This window comes from Salmo trutta, chromosome 14 (assembly GCF_901001165.1).
Source record: "Salmo trutta chromosome 14, fSalTru1.1, whole genome shotgun sequence".
NCBI classification, from domain to species: Eukaryota; Metazoa; Chordata; class Actinopteri; order Salmoniformes; family Salmonidae; genus Salmo; species Salmo trutta.
The window spans coordinates 79,173,429-79,194,297 of NC_042970.1; the positions used below are offsets into that span (position 1 = coordinate 79,173,429).

Sequence of the window (20,869 nt, forward strand, 5' to 3'; positions counted from 1 at the left end):
AGTCAATTCCAATTCAACAATTAACTCCCATCAATTCAGGAATTGAATGGAAATTGCCCTATAAAATGAACTGAAAAAAATCATAATTCTAAATTGAAACATTTCCATTCCTAAATAAACTTGAGTTGAACTTGAATTGACCCCAAACCCTGCAAGTGCTTGCTATCAACCTCTGCTCCTTCTTGTGTAAACGATGTGTGATGCTTTCTGTAGGAAGGCACCCCAGCTCCAGCCAGCCACAACAACCTTCCCTGCCCTCCCTCCACCCCCACCCAGAGAGAAGCCATCTTAGCCATCATGCCAGTCTTGTTGGTGCCATCATGCCAACTCCTTGTCATTCACTGTCATACTAAACATGTTTGGCTTGACAATCACACCAATGTAGTTGGCAAGATTGCACAAACACATCTGGGACCAGGCTAGGGCCTCCTATCTCTGAGACAGCTTGTTCCTCAGCTCAGCCAAAAAGTCAAGAAAGATACATCAATATACAGCTACTTTTGAGAAAGACCAAATGATATTGTGTTTTCCTTTAAGCCTTGTTGATAGTTGTGGTGGCGGTTTACAGAGGGATCAAAAGTGATAGATCAAGGCTACGTCCCAAATGGCAACCTATTGCCTATTCTCTATAGCGCACTCCTTTTAATCAGGGCCCCATTGGGCTCTGGTCAAAAGTAGTGCACTATGTAGGGAATAGGGGGTAATTTAGGACACCGCCTGAAGTAGACATGATTCAGCCCAGGGCTGACATGAATAGATCCGTTTACATGAGAGAAAGCTGTTCTATGTATTCCAGCTATGTAGATATGTGGAAGCCGAGGTCCATTATTACGAACACTAGGTTGCAACGTGCACAACAGCTTGTTCATTGTGGTCACCATGGAAACATTGAGCGTATAGATGTGTGTGTTTTTGACACTGGAAAAAGACTTGTCTGACTCAGGCCTTGTGTAAGTGTGATCTAATGTGTAGGTGTATACAGTGACATTGTCCATGTGAATCCTTTAGTAAAAACCCTATTTCAATGTCTGCTACACTGTGTCCTGTCTCCTTCTGAATCCTCCTCAGCCTGCACCTGACACTTGTCTCTATCGTACACACACACACACACACCTGATATTATGAGCACTGTTCTTTACCATTCATTTACACAGTTAGAATGGCGTTTAAAGGGACGTTTACAGTTAAAATGGACGTTTGTACAGTTAAAGTTGGCATTTACACAGTTAGAATGGAGTTTAAATGTATGTTTAGACAGTTAAAATGGGCGTTAAGGCTATAGCTAAAGGAAACCTCTAGCCTTACGGCTATAGAGGGAAAAAAACTATTGAGCCATTTGTGCAACCAGCGGATTAGGGATTACAGGGTTACATAAAATTACAGACATCATTCATCATCTAGGATCAGACAGCTGTGACTACCCAACATTTTGGGCCTGCTACTGTGAAGGTGACGGAAAATCGCTGTATCCCAAATGGCACCCTACAGATAATGATGACTGAAGAAGATACAGGACTATATGTGATGAACTGTAGACAGTGGAGGAAAGTCCTATTTGGCCTTCAACAATCTCAAACACACAAACACACAGACACACAGACACTTTCGATAGTCTAAACCTCTTTGTCTCATTTTTAACAATGATCCACCTGGGCTATGACTATTGTTTTCAACAGAATTACATGGCCTTGGTGTCCCATAGTTACCATGTTCCACAGTTCTGGCCATAGAGATAGAATCAGAACACAGACCTACACACTCTAGAATATCTATGGTTCTGACAGGCTTGTTCAGTGATCTTTCTCTCCATTGCATATGGAATGTGTTATATGCTGTGGCCTATATCTACTGCCGCCTGGGAGAGGACATAGTGTGCGTATAGCACACACAGGCGCGCCTCAACGTGCACACTCTCTCTCACTGTGTCGCTCACATACACACAAGTACACACCCTCTCTCTCTCTCACACACACACACAAACCAATGCACACTCGCTGTCGGTCTCGCTCTCTCACTCACACCGCACTAAACTGTTCTATAATTAATGAAAAATAACGCGAACATACAGTACTCTCTCACACACACACACACACACACATACACACGCACTAAGCTGTTGTATTATTCATGGTAATGTAAATTGACGTTCTGCACACAGGCAACTGGCTACCTACTTTTATGTAACATTAAGATTTAAAATAGAAAAGGAACATATTACTGTCTGTAGGCCTAGGCTCCTTATCATTGTGATATTGGTCTGCATGTAGCAGAGTAGGCTAGCTAGGCTAGACACTTTTTCCATGGCATTTTAATAGGAATCTGACCTATATTCTCGGATTTAATGTAATTATCTGTCTATAGCGCGGCGCGGCAGGAAGCAGGCTAGAGCCCCCGGTACAGTAAGTAGTCGTGCGGTTCACCGGGTTCAGGCCCTCATTCTTCACCGTGTCCTAAAGATGGTTCACATGAACCCGCCCCAGCTCTGACGTTCCGCCAGCCATATCCGTTTTCACTAGGCGGGTTCGTTTTGCATGGTCCGTTGACCCGGGTGAATGAAGACGTCACTTAAGGACCAAGAGAGTGGTCTAAAATAAGCAAAATCCTGCAAACCGGGGCACCGGGCCTTGCAAAACGAACTCGACCACTAGAATTGAGCGCTGCCATAAACTCGTATGCCCTCGTGCACCGAGATCCTGTGTTTACCCGTTGACACAGTTTCCATTTTGCATCAGGAGTTTTCCTCAGTTGCTCTGCGAGCCGAGCGAGCGTGTGTCGGTCCTTTCGCTTTTAAGAGGAGGCCATGTCAAATGTAACCGAGTGTGTATTCCATCCTACCATTAACATGTATGCACAATAACAAAACATATAACATCCTCGGAACAATGTTCACGCCTCCCCTCCCCTCCAAAATGCGGATGAGAAACTAAAGTGTTATCATTCCGCCGAAAAATTGAAAGTAGACTAGGCTACCAGTTTGCTCTTTTTTAATTGTGAGTCATACGGGCGACACCATGTGATGCGTAAGGGGGTTAGACAGCTCCGTGGAGAGGTGTAAGTTATTTACGAGCTTCTATAAAATAGAATTAGGTTTATCTAGGCATGATGGAGGCAATAATTGAAAATGTATTCATTGTGTCTGGTCTCATTTCGAAATGTGTTCTGTTTTGGATCAGACATTATCCTGTACAGCCTTGATGTCCCCGTTTGATCAACTATGGACTAGCTCGACACCAGCTGTTTAAAACTAACTTCCTTTATGTGAGGATAAATGATGTGTTTGCTGTATTATGACTTTCGCCGTGTTATCACACTTGTATGTGCGTAATGATCTTTGGAGTGGTTAAGGCAGACATTTTAGACTGGTGTGGGTTGGTAACCTTGTAGCCTACTTGTCTGGAGAGGATTCTTTCAAGGGGACACGGACGAAACCTAATAAGGTATAGCTATGTAGCTAGTCACCTCACATAAGCTTTGTAATTTACTGAAGTTGGTAGTTATCCCCTCTTGGACTTACCTCGTATTTCGGCTAAGTATTTGCGCTGTTATTTTGTTAGATGATTTTTAGTAGGACCGATACAAAGTATATTTAGGGAGGAGGGTTCAACTGCATCTTGAGAGCGGTGCCTGCTTTTCGATCTCCTTAAAACCCTTTCAACTTTGGCCGTAGGCTATTGTCACTGGCTGTTACTGTACACATTCCAGTCGGTTAGGCTACTGTCACATTCGAGTCGGTTAGGCTACTGTCACTGTCGGTCACATTCGAGTCGGTTAGGCGACTGTAGCCTACACAGTCAGGTGTAGCAAATTACAAAAGGGGAAACGAGGTAACTTCTTTTATATCGAAATATTTTACTCGCAACATATTCGTTTTTTTTTAGGTCAGGGCTATAAAGAATGTAGACTGTAATGTAGGCTCATTGTGGCGTGCGAAGCCACTCCACACGCTTTCGTGCCGTATTAAAAATTAATAATGGACATCCGGCGTTGCATGGTGCCAGCTGCGCCCCAAATTTATATTTTGGGGTGGTGTGCGGTGCGCGATAATTTGGGGATTATCGTTGTCTGTCAAATCGAGTTTTATCATATTCGCCCGGTATTTTAGAGATGTTATTACCATTTTAAACAAATGAAAACATTATTGGCGATGTGAGATGCCTTGCTTGAGCGCAGCCATCGGGTTTTGAGGGTCGTGTGTTCTCCCTCGCTCGGTCTCATGCCATGCGGGACCCTGCTGTCTGCCATAGCACCCTCCTCTCTCTAGACGGTTCTTTATCTTTGTTGTTGTGCAGTGATCATCCAGTGGTGCAGTCAGACCAGACCACTGTGAGACCAAGACGCTGCCCCAAGTTCACATGTTGTGGGTTGTTATGATGGGGTTTATCGTTAGGGTGAGGTGATGAGGAAACTGATTCGGATGGGCACGCAAAACAAGCGCGGATGAGAACGAAATAGGTTAGTTTGTTTCTCTTTCATTCAGGAGTAAATAAATAAGGGAAGAGAAAGAGAGGGGACGAAAGCTGGGCATCAGTTAGTCCTAAAATACACCACCGTTTCATCAAAAGTCTTCCAGTAATATTCGTTAAGATGGGAAAAGAACATTATAAATTAAATTATTTCCCCAGACGAATAGACAGTGCGTGCGTCGGACCCAATTTGGAAAATTGGCTTTCCAGACAGTCTCTCTGATCGGGCTGGCCTCCGGTCTCCTCTCGTGGCAGTGCAGGCTACTCGGTGCACGCGAGTCGATCGGTTCCACGCTGACATCACGAGCTGTCTGGACTGCTCGTCTCTCTCTGTCCCGACTAGCAGGTGCACTTTTTTGACACTTTTATTAAATGCGTAAATGTCTAACCTACTTATTATTCACACTTTTTGTTTAGTCTATATAACGTGTTATGCAACCTAAGAGTGGCATGTAAACAGTATTGTGTTATTAGTAGGACTACTAATGGTAGGCTATATAGAGCTTTTGTCGGAAGTGTATTGGCTATGTGTGTGGTCCAATTATTGTAGGCCTCCAGCGTATAGGCTATGTGGCTTGTTCCAATATGTCACACTGCCTTTTGACCTATATTATTCTCCAGGCCTCCGAGACATTAAATATGTGTAAAATCACACCAAGGTCGTATATGTTGTTGCTCTAGTGATATGGTGTAGCCTATATTCTGTTCCGGGTCGGCCAAGGTCGGGTGTAGACTAGTCCACCATTCACCAACCACACGGATCGGGTATTTCCTGAGCGGAGACCGGACTCCGGTCTGGAGCCACACACACAATAAGATATGTTGTTTACTTTGGGGAATTGTCTCATATACAGGTATATATACAGGTATATAGACTATATATTAATAAAGGGGATGGCTGGGAACCTTGATAATAACTTATCAACTAATAATCAAGTCCTTAATTAGGTGAATTAGGTGAGCTAGTTCAGGGCTACAACAACGTTGTAAAACGTCTGGGGTTCCAGACGATTGGTTTGAAAACCACTGCCCTAAGCTGTCTGTTATTTTGTAGCATATAGCCTGCTGGTCTTGTCCTGCTGGGTTTGCGTCCCACATGGCATCCTATTCCCTATGTAGTGCACATCTTTTGACCAGGGCCAATAACCTTTTAATAGTTTCAAGGAGATGGGAACCTTGATAATAACCTTACCTGATCTCTATACAGTGTGATTTATTTGTAGTAGCCTACTGGGGTATCTTATTCAATATGGTCTCGAAGCCTAAACTGATCCTAAATCAGCACTCCTACTCTGAGACGCTTTATGAATACAGGCCCTGGTGTTGTCCTCATTTGTGACCTACCACCTGGATTCGGGCTTATGTAGCAACATTTGAAATGTGTTTTTTTTTTACATTGGATACAAGTAGAGACTCAGAGTTAGAAGATGGTATATCATACACTGCAGTTGTGGAACAATGGAAGTTGATAAACTTCTAACCCCACTTTTGAGAAAATGGCTCTTGAATGTTTTAGTACACCTACTGGAGAGGTCTTCTTTGTCTACACCCATTCAGCATTGTTCACACCCTCTTAAGCCTTAGCCCCACCCATCTCTTTAATGATTCACATGTGAGGCCATGTGCTAAACAGAGTGAGTAGTGTAGTAAACAACCACAGATTTCAAGACTAAAAGTGGTAAAAGTAGTAGCCTACAATAAGGAAAAACAGCAGGTAAAAATACACTTTATCTTGTCCTATATCCTAATCAGACTTTAGTGCAGGTCCATGTTCTTCACATTACCTTCTCTGGTAAACACACTCTATATCAAATCAAATCTAAGTTGCACAGGATACAAAATGTGTAAACGGTACAGTGAAATGGTTACTTGCGTATTTGCATAGTAGCAATATCAAAAACAGAAAGTGGCCAGATAAAAAATATTTTATAATTATTACCCAGTCACACTTGTTTAAATTGATGAGTCATGTGAAAGAAATGCTATAACCACCCCCCCCCCCCCCCCCCAGCCACACCTAGCTAAGTGGATGAGTCACTATTATCTACACATGTACACATGTCCATGAAATACAATAGATGACCGTAATCACCCCCAGACACACCTGGCTAACTTTTGTTTAGACATGTAGCTAGCTAGCTAAACAATGAACCAGTATAATCCCAACTCATACTACTACCACCAATACAAACTGATTGTCATAGCTGTAGTATGAATCTGCAGGTAGCTAAAGCTAACCAACTAGGTTCAATGTTAGCTAGCTAGCTAACATTAGGCTATAACTAGCAATGAAAATGGATTTCTGATTCTAATAATATTACTACACAAATCATACACGTAACATTAGCTAGCGAGCCAGCAAGCTAACGTTCGCTAGCTAGCCAATAGTATGCTTTAACTTGCAATGAAAATTACTTTCTGATTAAATTAGAAACGTATAATATCTGAAAATGTAGCTAGACTCTTACCCATATACATGGATGAATGCTTTACGGCAGACTGAAACCATTTAACACCGTTTTGTTTGTAGCTACATCTTGTTTTGCCAGCATTGTGTCAAGTCACTCGGTTCACACTGACCGTGGCATGTGCAGAAAGTATCCCATCGCAACGTTTTCCAACTGATCTGTCGATAGCGCCTGCTAAATTCAGTGCATCAATTTTGTTGAGAAAAGTAGCAAAACTTTTCTAGTTCTCGATAGGTAACGTTATATCTTTCAAAAAAGCTGCAGTACAAAGGATTATCAACACATACTGAGCAGCTCACGTTATAAACAGAAGCATGCTACATGGCAGACCAATCCAAACTCATCTCCCGGCATGTCCAGCCCATCCATTATCTCAGCCAATCATGGCTAGCGGGAAGGTTCCTGACTTTTTCCGTGGGTAAACCAACTAGGCTCTTCATTTAACAATTTTACTCGTATTTACCAATGGAATACACATTTGTTATTAAGGCACATGAAATGTTCCAGAAGGCATTTCTGCCAAAAACGCTTTTTGATCCAAATTTTAAAAAAGACCTTCAAATACCTCTCCTGTGAAGTAGTGTCATGCGACATACGGCTAGCTTTCTGAAACGGGTCACATTTGACTGGGTCATTAGAGTGTCCTTCTGGTCATTTCATGTACTGCTGTTGTTTTACGGATATAGGTTTAAGTAGCCTCTGTAGAGACTGATCTATTGTCAGTTATTAGTTCCCTCTTCATGTTGAAGGTTAGGGTCTTGGGGGAAGGTAAACTGATCCTATATCTGTCCCTAAGGAGCATTGTCTACCCGGAGCCTTGTTTCAGGAATAGGATAAATTGACCCAATGACACTGATCTAAGGTCAGTTTTAAGTTTCCCATCTCTCATCGACCCTCATTAGGGCTCTGGGGTGAAGTTTTCCCCAAGGTACCGATCTAGGATCAGCTTCCCCTCCCCCAATCCTTACTTTAACCATTAGGGGGTTACACCTGATCCTAGGTGTGTCCCTAAGGAGGGTTTATAGTTAGATGCTGAACTGATCCTAGAGCTGTCCCTATCGGAGCCTCCGGGTGCGTCCCAAATGGCACCCTATTCCCTATGGGCCCCGGTCGAATGTATAGGTAATAGGGTGCTATTTAAGACATAGTCCCAGTGTCCAAGCTGGAATGTCTCAGTAAGGCTGTGCTTATGACCTGGTTGGCTGGCACCAGTGGCCTTTGGACTCGGTCTAAGTTATATCAACACTCAATAAATGATTGATAGATTGTTGTTTTTATATTCAGACTACTATGGTAGGCTGTAGGCAGTTATGCATTGCAGCGTAGGCATTCAATTGGACATTTTAGTCATTTAGTGTGAGCTCATATCCAGAGCAGTTTACAGTTCGGATTAGGATTAGGATTAGTATTAGGCAGGAACCACACTACACTTTTTTTATATCTAGGGCAGTAGTTCTCCAACCTCTCCTCACGGAGCCTCAGACGTTTCACCCTTCTGTTGTAGCCCTGAACTCGCTCCCCTGATTCACCTAGTCGACGGTCTGATGATTAGTTGATGAGTTGAATCGGGTATGCTAGCTCTGGAATAGATCAAATACTTGGAAGGTGCTTGGGGGTCCCTGAGGAGATCTTTTGAGATCCACTAATCTATGATACTGTATAACATTAGTAGGCTACAGTACATGCAGTTAGTTACCCCGTGAAGCCTAGTAGGCAGCTAGACAAAATACATGCATTGTTTTAATATCCAGGCTACTATAGCAATGGCACCCTATTCCCTATATAGTGCACTACTTTTGACCAGGGTCCATATATGGAGAGATTTCAGTGCCAACAGAAGTTTAATTTGAATTCCATCATTTAGAATTTCTATCAGTTAATTGCATTTGACTAGAATATTTTTGAATTCACGAATTGAACACATCCCTGTGGGCTTTAGCTAAGTGGGATAACACAGTCTTGTGACATGCAGTAGACCCGGTTCGCACCCAGTCTGTCACAAGAATAGGAAGTGGAAAAGCTGTCCTTAGAAGAACCAAGACAAGGCTATTCAATTATATTCTTATGGGGCCCACACGCCCTGCTAACGTATCCTGCGCGGCCTGTGATCGCCACAGAAGGGAACAGAAGACGAATACATGTTCCAGGGAGTCTTAGCTTTCAGGAATGGGGTCATAATAGCTTATAGCCCAAACCGTTCAAACTCTAGAGTGAAATTCATAGGAAGAACATGCGTTCAACATGCCACATTGGCTTCAGAAAACAGCCAGAAACCCCTCTGTCTGTACCACTACCTCTGTTTACCACAGAGAGCGTTTGATTCTATCTGTTCTCCTCTACCTTTCCTGGCTGGCACAGTACTCTCTGTTTTTGAATCTGAATTTAGAGAAGTGAATTTGAAAACGGAATCTGAATGTGAATTTAGAGAAGTGAATTTGAAAACGGAATCTGAATGTGAATTTAGAGAAGTGAATTTGAAAACGGAATCTGAATGTGAATTTAGAGAAGTGAATTTGAAAACGGAATCTGAATGTGAATTTAGAGAAGTGAATTTGAAAACGGAATCTGAATGTGAATTTAGAGAAGTGAATTTGAAAACGGAATCTGAATGTGAATTTAGAGAAGTGAATTTGAAAACGGAATCTGAATGTGAATTTAGAGAAGTGAATTTGAAAACGGAATCTGAATGTGTCTAAGAAGTTGAATGGATAATACTGAATTTATAGTTCGTAGACTTGATACACAGACAACCAATGCAATATCTACCATATTGAAACGGAATATATACATATTGCATTTGAATATTCAAATACATAGAAATATAATTTTTAAGTTGAATGCAATATTCATACATTCCAGTTTCAAATCATTAAATACGAGTTAAATGTATTAATTCAATGATTCAATTTGTGCATTCCAAATGAAATAATATCGAATTCAACTACAATATCTAAATGCAAATTCAAATGTGTTGAATTCAAATACAGTTTCTTTTGGCACTGAAATTGCTCCGTAGAAATAGGGCACTAAATAGGGAATTGGGTGTATTTGGGATGCATCCTAACAGTAGGCAGCATAGGTACAGTGACAGCAGGCTAAATGGAGACACCACATGAAACAAAGCAGCATAGGTAGAGTGACACATCGTGTCAATAGTACAGGGGTCACGGGGAGGTGAAACGAGTTTGGTGACTCTGGATTGGCTAATGGCTACATAACGTATATGATCAGAATCTTCCACAGCTATAGCCTGTCTTAGTTTCTACACACACGCAGACACACACACACACACACACACACAGACACACTTTGTTTCCTCATTCCTGTTTGCCTTAGGTCAGCTCAGCAGCGTAGCATGATGTTGTTGTTGTTCCTTAAGAACAGTTCTAAGGTCAGTGGTGACCTGTGTTGATGTCAGGGTGGACTGATCCTTGATCTGTTCTTATCGCTGCTATATCTCTAACACCTCGGATTATCGTGTGTGTGTGTGTGTGTGTGTGTGTGTGTGTGTTAGTGGTCGACCGATTATGATTTTTCAACGCCGATACCAATTATTGGAGGGCCAAAAAAGCCTATACCGATTAATCGGACGATTTAATTTGGGGAAAAAATACACATTTTTTGGGGGTGATAATGACAATTACAACAATACTGAATGAACACTTATTTTAACTTAATATAATACATCAATAAAATCAATTTAGCCTCAAATAAATAATGAAACATGTTCAGTTTGGTTTAAATAATGCAAAAACAAAGTGTTGGAGAAGAAAGTAAAAGTGCAATATGTGCCATGTAAGAAAGCTAATGTTTAAGTTCCTTGCTCAGAACATGAGAACATGTGAAAGCTGGTGGTTCCTTTTAACATGAGTCTTCAATATTCCCAGGTAAGAAGTTTTAGGTTGTAGTTATTATAGGAATTATAGGACTATTTCTCTCTATACGATTTGTATTTCATATACCTTTGACTATTGGATGTTCTTATAGGCACTTTAGTATTGCCAGTGTAACAGTATAGCTTCCGTCCCTCTCCTCGCTCCTACCTGGGCTCGAACCAGGAACACATCGACAACAGCCACCCTCGAAGCAGCGTTACCCATGCAGAGGAAGGGGAACAACTACTCCAAGTCTCAGAGCGAGTGACGTTTGAAAAGCTATTAGCGCGCACCCCGCTAACTAGCTAGCCATTTCACATTGGTTACACCAGCCTAACCTCGGGAGTTGATAGGTTTGAAGTCATAAACAGCACAATGCTTGAAGCATTGCGAAGAGCTGCTGGCAAACGCACGAAAGTGCTGTTTGAATGAATGCTTACGAGCCTGCTGGTGCCTACCATCGCTCAGTCAGACTGCTCTATCAAATCATAGACTTAATTATAGCATAATAACACACAGAAATACGAGCCTTTGGTCATTAAAATGGTCGAATCCGGAAACTATCATTTCGAAAACAAAACGTTTATTCTTTCAGTGAAATACGGAAACGTTCCGTATTTTATCTAACGGATGGCATCCCTAAGTCTAAATATTGCTGTTACTTTGTACAACCTTCAATGTTATGTCATAATTAATTACGGCCTTTGTTAGGAATAAATGGACTTCACACAGTTCGCAATGAGCCAGGTGGCCCAAACTGCTGCATATACCCTGACAGCTTGCACAGAACGCAAGAGAAGTGACACAATTTCCCTAGTTATAAGAAATTCATGTTAGCAGGCAATATTAACTAAATATGCAGGTTTAAAAAATATATACTTGTGTATTGATTTTAAAGAAAGGCATTGATGTTTATGGTTAGGCACATTGGTGCAACGACAGTGCTTTTTTCACAAATGCGCTTGTTAAATCATCACCCGTTTGTCGAAGTAGGCTGCGATTCGATGAGAAATTAACAGGCACCGCATCGATTATATGCAATGCAGGACACGCTAGATAAACTAGTAATATCATCAACCATGTGTAGTTAACTAGTGATTATGTTAAGATTGATTGTTTTTTATAAGATAAGTTTAATGCTAGCTAGCAACTTACCTTGGCTCCTTGCTGCACTCGCGTAACAGGTGGTCAGCCTGCCACGCATTTTCCTCGTGGAATGCAATGTAATCGGCCATAATCGGTGTCCAAAAATGCAGATTAGCGATTGTTATGAAAACTTGAAATCGGCCCTAATTAATCGGCCATGCCGATTAATCGGTCTACCTCTAGTGTGTGTGTGTGTGTGTGTGTGTGTGTGTCAGGGTTTCCATTAGTAAAATGTGGTGCCGGGCTTTTGACCGGCAGCATTTTAATTTACCGGACATTTGAGAAATGTACCGGGCCCATCTGCATTGGGTGCGTAACCTGATCAGGGTGTCCACCCACGGTGCTCAGAATGACAGAAATCACATTCAGATTATGGTAATTCATCCTAACAGAACATCAAACTTGAGGATGCAATGACGCTCATCCTTCTTACCGAATTCTGATGCACACTTTGAAGATGTTAGAATAACTGTCCACATTTACTTTCCCTCAACCAACAAGACGAGTAACAAACATCAAAATCACTAGCTTGTCAATGTACTATCCCCCATAGTAGAAACCTATTCTATTGGTCAGCTTGTGGAAAAAGAAATAGCCTATACCAAACAGACTGTGGGACAGCTGTGGGAAGATAGATCCCAAATTCATACAACCAGTAGGACCAGGCTACATCAAAAGAAAACTTAAAAAAGCAATGAGGCTGATGCAACAGATCAGAACGTTTAGCTTGTTGATAAAGGGCAATATGGAAGTCTTTATAAAATAACTGCCTCCGCTTTTGTATGGTGGGATTTTGACTAGGCTACTTTGAAGCAAGGTAAGACATGCCTCATAATATGAAGTAAAGCTTTCAGGTTTCAAACAATTAAGTATATGTTTTCAAAATGCATGTTACCTCCAACTCATTGCAAAGTGGTGGGTGACACGCTGAAGCCTGCCTACTGTTTCCTATGCACTGGAATGGTGAATGGGAAATGTGCTTTAATTACCAGTTGAGAAATACAAATAGTAGCTCTTTTTAATTGTGGTCATCAAAACTGTTTTTAACACACAATTGTATTTAGAATAGTTGCGCAATGATTGGGCTTATAAAAGCATGTTTCACTCCAGCAGCAACACGCTGTTCGAGGAGCTGTAGCAGCAGCTCTCGTGCTGTCTCACAGATTTTCTGCTCAAGCTAGGTTCTGTATCTGTTTGCTGTGCGCGTGTGATAAAAAGCGGCAATTTAATTCCACTAAATGATGCAAATTAACCTATAGACCGATAAGCATGACCTGTCAAATGTACTTCCATCAACTGGTATTTTCCATTAATGATTTGTCAAAAAAACATTATTTTGCAATAGGATTTTTTTTTTTCGCCCCAAAAATTGGTCGGCGGCAATTTAAATTTATCGGGTTTTCAGTTTTTTATTGTCCAAAAGCCAGCTATTACCGGCTAACAGAAACCCTGGTGCGTATGTCTATACATTCCATTCTATACATTCCTTCTATACGTTCCATTCTTTTGTTTTATACATTCCATGTTATCTGTTGTTAGTGGAGCACTGTGGGACAGCCTTATGGGTGGATCCCTAGAAATCTTATCTACATCAGGAATGCTGTATAAAACTTTATGGGTCACCTATGATCACATAGCCACACTCTATGGGTGGATCTCAATAGTCATAAAATATCTAAAATGCCTCCCTCTCCTCTATACCAGGGCCATATATTAACATGTATGTACCAGTCAGAAGTTTGGACACACCTACTCATTCTAGGGTTTTTCTATATTTTTACTATTTTCTACATTGTAGAATAATAGTGACGACATCAAAACTATGAAATAACACACATGGAATCATGTAGTAACCAAAAAAAGTGTTAAACAAATCAAAATATATTTTATATTTGAGATTCTTCAAGTAGCCACCCTTTGCCTTGATGACAGCTTTGCACACTCTTGGCATTCTCTCAACCAGCTACATGAGGTAGTCACCTGGAATGCATTTCAATTAACGGGTGTGCCTTGATAAAAGTTCATTTGTAAAAGGTTTTTTCTTCTTAATGCGTTTGAGCCAATCAGTTGTGTTGTGACAAGGTAGGGGGGTATACAGAAGATAGCTCTATTTAGGTAAAGTCCTTAAGCAAAGATAAATTATTGATTGACCTTCATGTCTTGAAGTAATGATGGACTGCAGTTTCTCTTTGCTTATTTGAGCTGTTCTTACTATAATATGGACTTGGTATTTTACTAAATAGGGCTGTCTTCTGTATATACAGTTTTGATGTATTCACTATTATTCTACAATGTGGAAAATAGTAAAAATAAAGAAAAACCTATAAATGAGTAGGTGTGTCCAAACTTTTGACTGGGACTGTATATATGGCTGTGCTCTTTACATTGCATTGTATCTATCTATATTTGGAGTGCTGTGTGAGCGTTGAAAGGAGTCACCTAAGGACATAAGCTCTATGGGTGGGTCTCAATAGTCTTCACCCTGTCTCCTCTCCTTCTTCTGGTCTGATCTGAAATCACTTTGTAATATGTGTAAAATCCAATCAGGTGTCTGCAAGATTCTAAAATGGATTAAATATAACAAATTCCTCTTCAAACTACACACAATACCCCATAATGACAAAGCAAAAAACTGGTTTTTATCATTTTTCACAAATGTATTAAAAAAAAGAAAAACAGAAATACCTTATTTAAGTAAGTATTCAGACCCTTTGCTATCATACTCGAAATTGAGCTCAGGTGCATCCTGTTTCCGTTAATCATTTTTGAGATGTTTCTACAACTTGATTGGAGTCCACCTGTGGTAAATTCAATTGCTTGGACATGATTTGTAAAGGCTCACACCTGTCTATATAAGGTCCCATAGTTGACAGTGCATGTCAGAGGAAAAACAAAGCCATGAGGTCAAAGGAATTATCCATAGAGCTCAGAGACAAGAATGTGTCGAGGCACAGATCTGGGAAAGGGTACCAAAGCATTTCTGCAACATTGAAGGTCCCCAAGAACACAGTGGCCTCCATCATTCTTAAATGGAAGAAGTTTGGAACCACCAAGACTCTTCCTAGAGCTGGCCACCCGGCCAAACTGAGCAATCGGGGGAGAAGGGCCTTGGTCAGGGAGGTGACCAAGAACCCGATGGTCACTCTGACAGAGTTCCTCTGTGGAGATGCGAGAACCTTCCAGAAGGACAACCATCTCTCTCAATCAGGCCTTTATTGTAGAGTGGCCAGACAGAAGCCACTCCTCAGTAAAAGGAACATGACAGCCTGCTTGGAGTTTGCCTAAAGGCACCTGAAGACACTCAGACCATGAGAAACAAGATTCTCTGGTCTGATGAATCCAAGATTGAACTCTTTGGCCTGAATGCAACGCGTCACATCTGAAGGAAACCCGGCACCATCCCTACGGTGAAGCATGGTGGTGGCAACATCATGCTGTGGGGATGTTTTTCAGAGGCAGGGACTGGGAGACATGTCAGGATCGAGGGAAAGATTAACGGAGCACAGTACAGAGAGATTCTTAATGAAAACCTGCTCCAGAGTACTCAGGACCTCAGACTGGGGCCAAGGTTCACCTTCCAACAAGACAACGAACCTAAGCACACAGCCAAGACAACGCCGGCGTGTCCTTGAAGGGCCCAGCAGGAACAAGGACTTGAACCCGTTCTAACATCTCTGGAGAGACCTGAAAATAGCTGTGCAGCGACGCTCCTCTTCTAACCTGACAGCGCTTGAGAGGAGCTGCAGAGAAGAATGGGAGAAAATCCCCAAATACAGGTGTGCGAAGCTTGTAGCGGCATACCCAAGAAGACTCAAGGCTGTAATCGCTGCCAAAGGTGCTTCAACAAAGTACTGAGTAAAGGGTCTGAATACTTATAAATGTCATATTTCCGTTTTATTACTTTTTATACATTTGCTAAAATGTCTAAAAACCTATTTTGCTTTGTCGTTATGGGGTATAGTGTGCAGATTGAAGAGCAAAAAAAAAACGATTAATCAATTTTAGAATTAAGCTATAACGTTACAAAAAAAAAAGTCAAGGGGTCTGAATACTTTCCGAATGCAGTGTATATCTGGGAAACTGGCCCCAAGAGCATTGCTTATGTGTCCTTAGATGACTTCTCTCACATATCTTGTTTAGACTATTGAAACCCACCCCCATGATACCTTTCTCTCCCTGTCTCCTCTCCCCCTTTAGCGGTCCCAACAGTAAGCAGCGAGCACCGCGTCATGTGATGTGAAGTGTGTCTGTCAACCCTAAAGCCTTGACCTCTCACCCCTGACCCCGTGAGGTCACAGATGGTCCATATCTGGCCCGACCCAGGAGACTTCCTCCATCCTGATCCTCAACAACAGTCAGTGAGCAGTGTTGTTGGTGTGTGTGTTGTGTTCCAGCTGAACACTCCAGCGGCACCCTGACCACCTCCTAACACCACCCACCTCCTTGGGCATGCCTCAGGTACACCACTGATCTCTGGATATTCTGTGCCGTACTAAGAGTCGTTTTTTAGCTGTTTTATTTGAGTGAAGGTGATAAAATGGCTTTCCAACTTGAATATTGATATTAATTGACTGTCTAAAATATCTTGACCTGTAATAATACATGTACAACAGAGATTGTGATACTGATTACAGACAATATATTTAGACAGAAGTTCTATTCTGTTTGTAATGATGCTAGTGAAAATGGTAGCTCAGCAGAGTAATGTGTGTCTGTGTGTGTGTCCTATAGCCGGGCATGAATGGGATGGAGCCTGCGTTTGGCGAGGCGTATGGGAGCCGTGGCTGTCTCCTCAGCCCCTACCCCCTGGCTGTCTCCCCTCTAGGGGGCAGGACCGAATATGACCAGGTAACTAACTCACTAACTGCTTGTAATTGCTTCTAAGGTCCAGGCGTCTGACACATGAACATGTGTTTATTATGTGTCAGTCTTGTCCTTGTAATCTGCTCTACTACCACACTACCTGGACTGCATGTTATTACACTGTCTATTACACTGTCTATTACACTGTCTATTACACTGTTATTACACTGTTATTACACTGTTATTACACTGTTATTACACTGTTATTACACTGTTATTACACTGTTATTACACTGTTATTACACTGTTATTACACTGTTATTACACTGTTATTACTATGTTCTATCAGTGTTAACAGGCATACCTGTTGTTTATTATGGTGATGTCACCACAGAGCTGTAATGAACAACACTCTATTTCTATGTCTGTAACATAGATCAATGTAAAGTAACGGCACATTCTAACCATGTCAACAATGAACAATACTCCCTCCTTCCCTCCTTCCCTCCTTACCTCCCTCCCTCCCTCCTTACCTCCCTCCCTCCCTCAGAGCGTGCTCCTGATGCTGGGATCTCCAGCGACGCCCCGGAAACGGCCCTTCGAGTTGCTAAGCGACCTGGTGGACGACGGGGGCTTCGGCGAGGAGCTGCACGTGGAGCGCTGGGACGTGTCGGCGCTGGATGACATCACGCGGTACACCAAGCTGGGCCTCGGAGGGGAGCTGGCGAGCACCGAGGACGCCGTGCTGATGGGCCGTTGGAGCGGGACCCGGGAGGAAGAGGAGGAGGAGGAGGAGAGGAGGAAGAGGAAGGCACAGGCCATAGCTCAGCAGCAGACATCACATGTAACCACGATGATGATAACACATCTCCACGGAAACGGCATCACGATGACCCCTGACCCCTGTCTAGGCCACGCCCAGAGAGGCAGGGTGGTCAGAGAGGAGGTGGGACTTGATGTTAGCATGGCGATGGAAAGGGTGACAGAAAAAGGAGGACAGGATGGGAGGATGAGGGTTCCTACGGTGGAGGTGTACCAGGTGGCAGAGGAGGAAGAGGTTGCTGCAGCTGTGTTGGCAGCGGCGGAAGTCATTGCCGCAGTGACGGAGACGTCTGGGATTCTTCCGGGGGGGTCAGTGTTGGAACACAACTACTCTCTGACCCAGGGGGCTGATAGACCCTCGCCCTCCAGCCCCAGCTCTGAGACAGAGACAGAAGAGGAGGTAGAGGGGCAGGAGGAGGGAGAGAGGGGGGAGGAGGAGGAGGAGGAGAGGGAAGAGCAAGAAGAGGTATTGGTGGAGGAGGAAGAGGAGGAGGAGGAAGGGGAGGACGGAGCAGGGGATGAGACTGCGGTGGAAGCAGAACTGTCCAGCTCATCAGAAACAGAATTTGGTGAGTTCTGGATTAGGGAGTTCTGGGGATCTGGAGTTTATAATGTCATCTTTGGGGTGGCAGCGTAGCCTAGTGGTTAGAGCGTTGGACTAGTAACCGAAAGGTTGCAAGATTGAATCCCCGAGCTGACAAGGTACAAATCTGTCATTCTTCCCCTGAACAAGGCAGTTAACCCACTGTTCCTAGGCCATCATTGAAAATAAGAATTTGTTCTTAACTGACTTGCCTACCGTAATTTCCGGACTATAAGCCGCAACTTTTTTCCCACGCTTTGAACCTCGCGGCTTAAACAATGACGCGCTAATATATGGATTTTTCCCGCTTTCAATTTTTTTTTCTAAAAAAAAAACACATTCTGTGACGTTCTCAGTTTTTTGGCGGCATGAAGCTTTCATTAGACCAATGAAATTGCCGAACGGGTTAAGGTCAAACAACTTTTTTGTTTACTGTTTAGATTAAATCGAGCGCTCTCAAACTTCCCATCATTCTGATTACGGTAGTCATTTTGTCACCCTCATCTTGGCAAAGACACGGAGAAATGCATATGATGCAGCTTTCAAGTTGAAGGCGATTGATCTGGCTGTTGGAAAAGGAAATAGAGCTGCTGCACGGGAGCTTGGTCTTAATGAGTCGATGATAAGACGTTGGAAACAGCAGCGTGAGAAATTGACTCAGTGCAAAAAGACAACTAAAGCTTACTGCTAATTTTAAAGTTTTTGTTACAAGCCGTGTTTCGTTAAAGCCTATTTATTTTTGTTACAAGCCGTGTTTCGTTAAAGCCTATTTATTTTTGTTACAAGCCGTGTTTCGTTAAAGCCTATTTATTTTTGTTACAAGCCGTGTTTCGTTAAAGCCTGTTTATTTTTGTTACAAGCCGTGTTTCGTTAAAGCCTGTGTAAAGTTCATTTGTTTCAATGTACCGGTAAACATCTGCGGCTTATAGACATGTGCGGCTTATTTATGTTCAAAATAATAATTTTAAAAAAATTCAGTGGGTGCGGCTTATATTCAGGTGCGCTCAATAGTCCGGAAATTACGGTAGTTAAATAAAATTGAACTAAATAAAAAATCTGGAATGTCTCAGAGCTTTGATATGACCTATTTAGTCATAGCTATGTCACTTTTTCTACTCTATTTTCTTCTGCGTATCTTCTGTCATTCCTGCAAATGTGAAAAGTTTTGGTTGAGCCAGTCTCAGCCATTTGATATCAGACAGAGTAACTGATATGTGTTCATGAAACATCACTTTGCCTTGTTTTGGTCTCTATTGTCACACTCCTATTGTTGTAGGGTGTGTGTGTTTGTCTGGCGGAGTGTGTGTGTGTTTGTGTGTTTGTCTGGCGGTGTGTGTGTTTGTCTGGCGGAGTGTGTGTGTGTTTGTGTGTTTGTCTGGCGGTGTGTGTGTTTGTCTGGCGGTGTGTGTGTTTGTCTGGCGGTGTGTGTGTGTGTGTGTGTTTGTCTGGCGGTGTGTGTGTGTGTGTTTGTCTGGCAGAGTGTGTGTGTGTGTGTTTGTCTGGCGGAGTGTGTTTGTCTGGCGGAGTGTGTGTGTTTGTGTGTTTGTCTGGCAGAGTGTGTGTGTGTGTGTTTGTGTGTTTGTCTGGCGGAGTGTGTGTGTTTGTGTGTTTGTCTGGCGGTGTGTGTGTGTGTTTGTCTGGCGGAGTGTGTGTGTGCGTTTGTCTGGCGGAGAGTGTGTGTGTGCGTTTGTCTGGCGGAGTGTGTGTGTGTGCGTTTGTCTGGCGGAGTGTGTGTGTGTGCATTTGTCTGGCGGAGTGTGTGTGTGTGTGTGTGTTTGTCTGGCGGAATGTGTGTGTGTGTTTGTCTGGCGGAATGTGTGTGTGTTGTCTGGCGGAGTGTGTGTGTGTTGTCTGGCAGAGGGTGTGTTGTCTGGCAGAGGGTGTGTTGTCTGGCAGAGGGTGTGTGTGTTTGTCTGGCGGAGGGTGTGTGTGTTTGTCTGGCGGAGGGTGTGTGTGTGTGTGTGTGTTTGTCTGGCGGAGGGTGTGTGTGTGTTTGTCTGGCGGAGTGTGTGTGTGTGCATTTGTCTGGCGGAGTGTGTGTGTGGGTGTTTGTCTGGCGGAGTGTGTGTGTGTTGTCTGGCAGAGGGTGTGTTGTCTGGCAGAGGGTGTGTGTGTGTGTGTGTGCGTTTGTCTGGCGGAGTGTGTGTGTGGGTGTTTGTCTGGCGGTGTGTGTGTGTGTGTTTGTCTGGCAGAGTGTGTGTGTGTGTGTTTGTCTGGCGGAGTGTGTTTGTCTGGCGGAGTGTGTGTGTGTGTGTGTGTTTGTCTGGCAGAGTGTGTGTGTGTGTGTGTTTGTGTGTTTGTCTGGCGGAGTGTGTGTGTGTGTGTTTGTGTGTTTGTCTGGCGGTGTGTGTGTGTGTTTGTCTGGCGGAGTGTGTGTGTGCGTTTGTCTGGCGGAGAGTGTGTGTGTGCGTTTGTCTGGCGGAGTGTGTGTGTGTGCGTTTGTCTGGCGGAGTGTGTGTGTGTGCATTTGTCTGGCGGAGTGTGTGTGTGTGTGTGTGTTTGTCTGGCGGAATGTGTGTGTGTGTTTGTCTGGCGGAATGTGTGTGTGTTGTCTGGCGGAGTGTGTGTGTGTTGTCTGGCAGAGGGTGTGTGTGTTTGTCTGGCGGAGGGTGTGTGTGTTTGTCTGGCGGAGGGTGTGTGTGTGTGTGTGTGTTTGTCTGGCGGAGGGTGTGTGTGTGTTTGTCTGGCGGAGTGTGTGTGTGTGCATTT

General features: G+C 43.1%; 1 protein-coding gene across 6 annotated transcripts in view; it reads left to right on the forward strand.

Moving 5' to 3' along the window:
- Positions 1 to 2,939: 2,939 nt before the first annotated feature.
- The window catches only part of LOC115147518 (CREB3 regulatory factor), a 35,806-nt gene continuing 17,876 nt past the window's right edge, over positions 2,940 to 20,869 (forward strand). Inside the window, exons 1-4 of one of the 6 annotated variants that reach the window (XM_029689756.1) lie at positions 2,940 to 3,051; positions 16,150 to 16,410; positions 16,684 to 16,800; positions 17,306 to 18,146. In XM_029689756.1, the coding sequence (XP_029545616.1) occupies positions 16,402 to 16,410; positions 16,684 to 16,800; positions 17,306 to 18,146 (967 nt within the window). In that variant the 5' untranslated portion in view covers positions 2,940 to 3,051; positions 16,150 to 16,401. The other 5 variants (XM_029689752.1, XM_029689754.1, XM_029689753.1 and 2 more) reach the window with 5 other exon arrangements.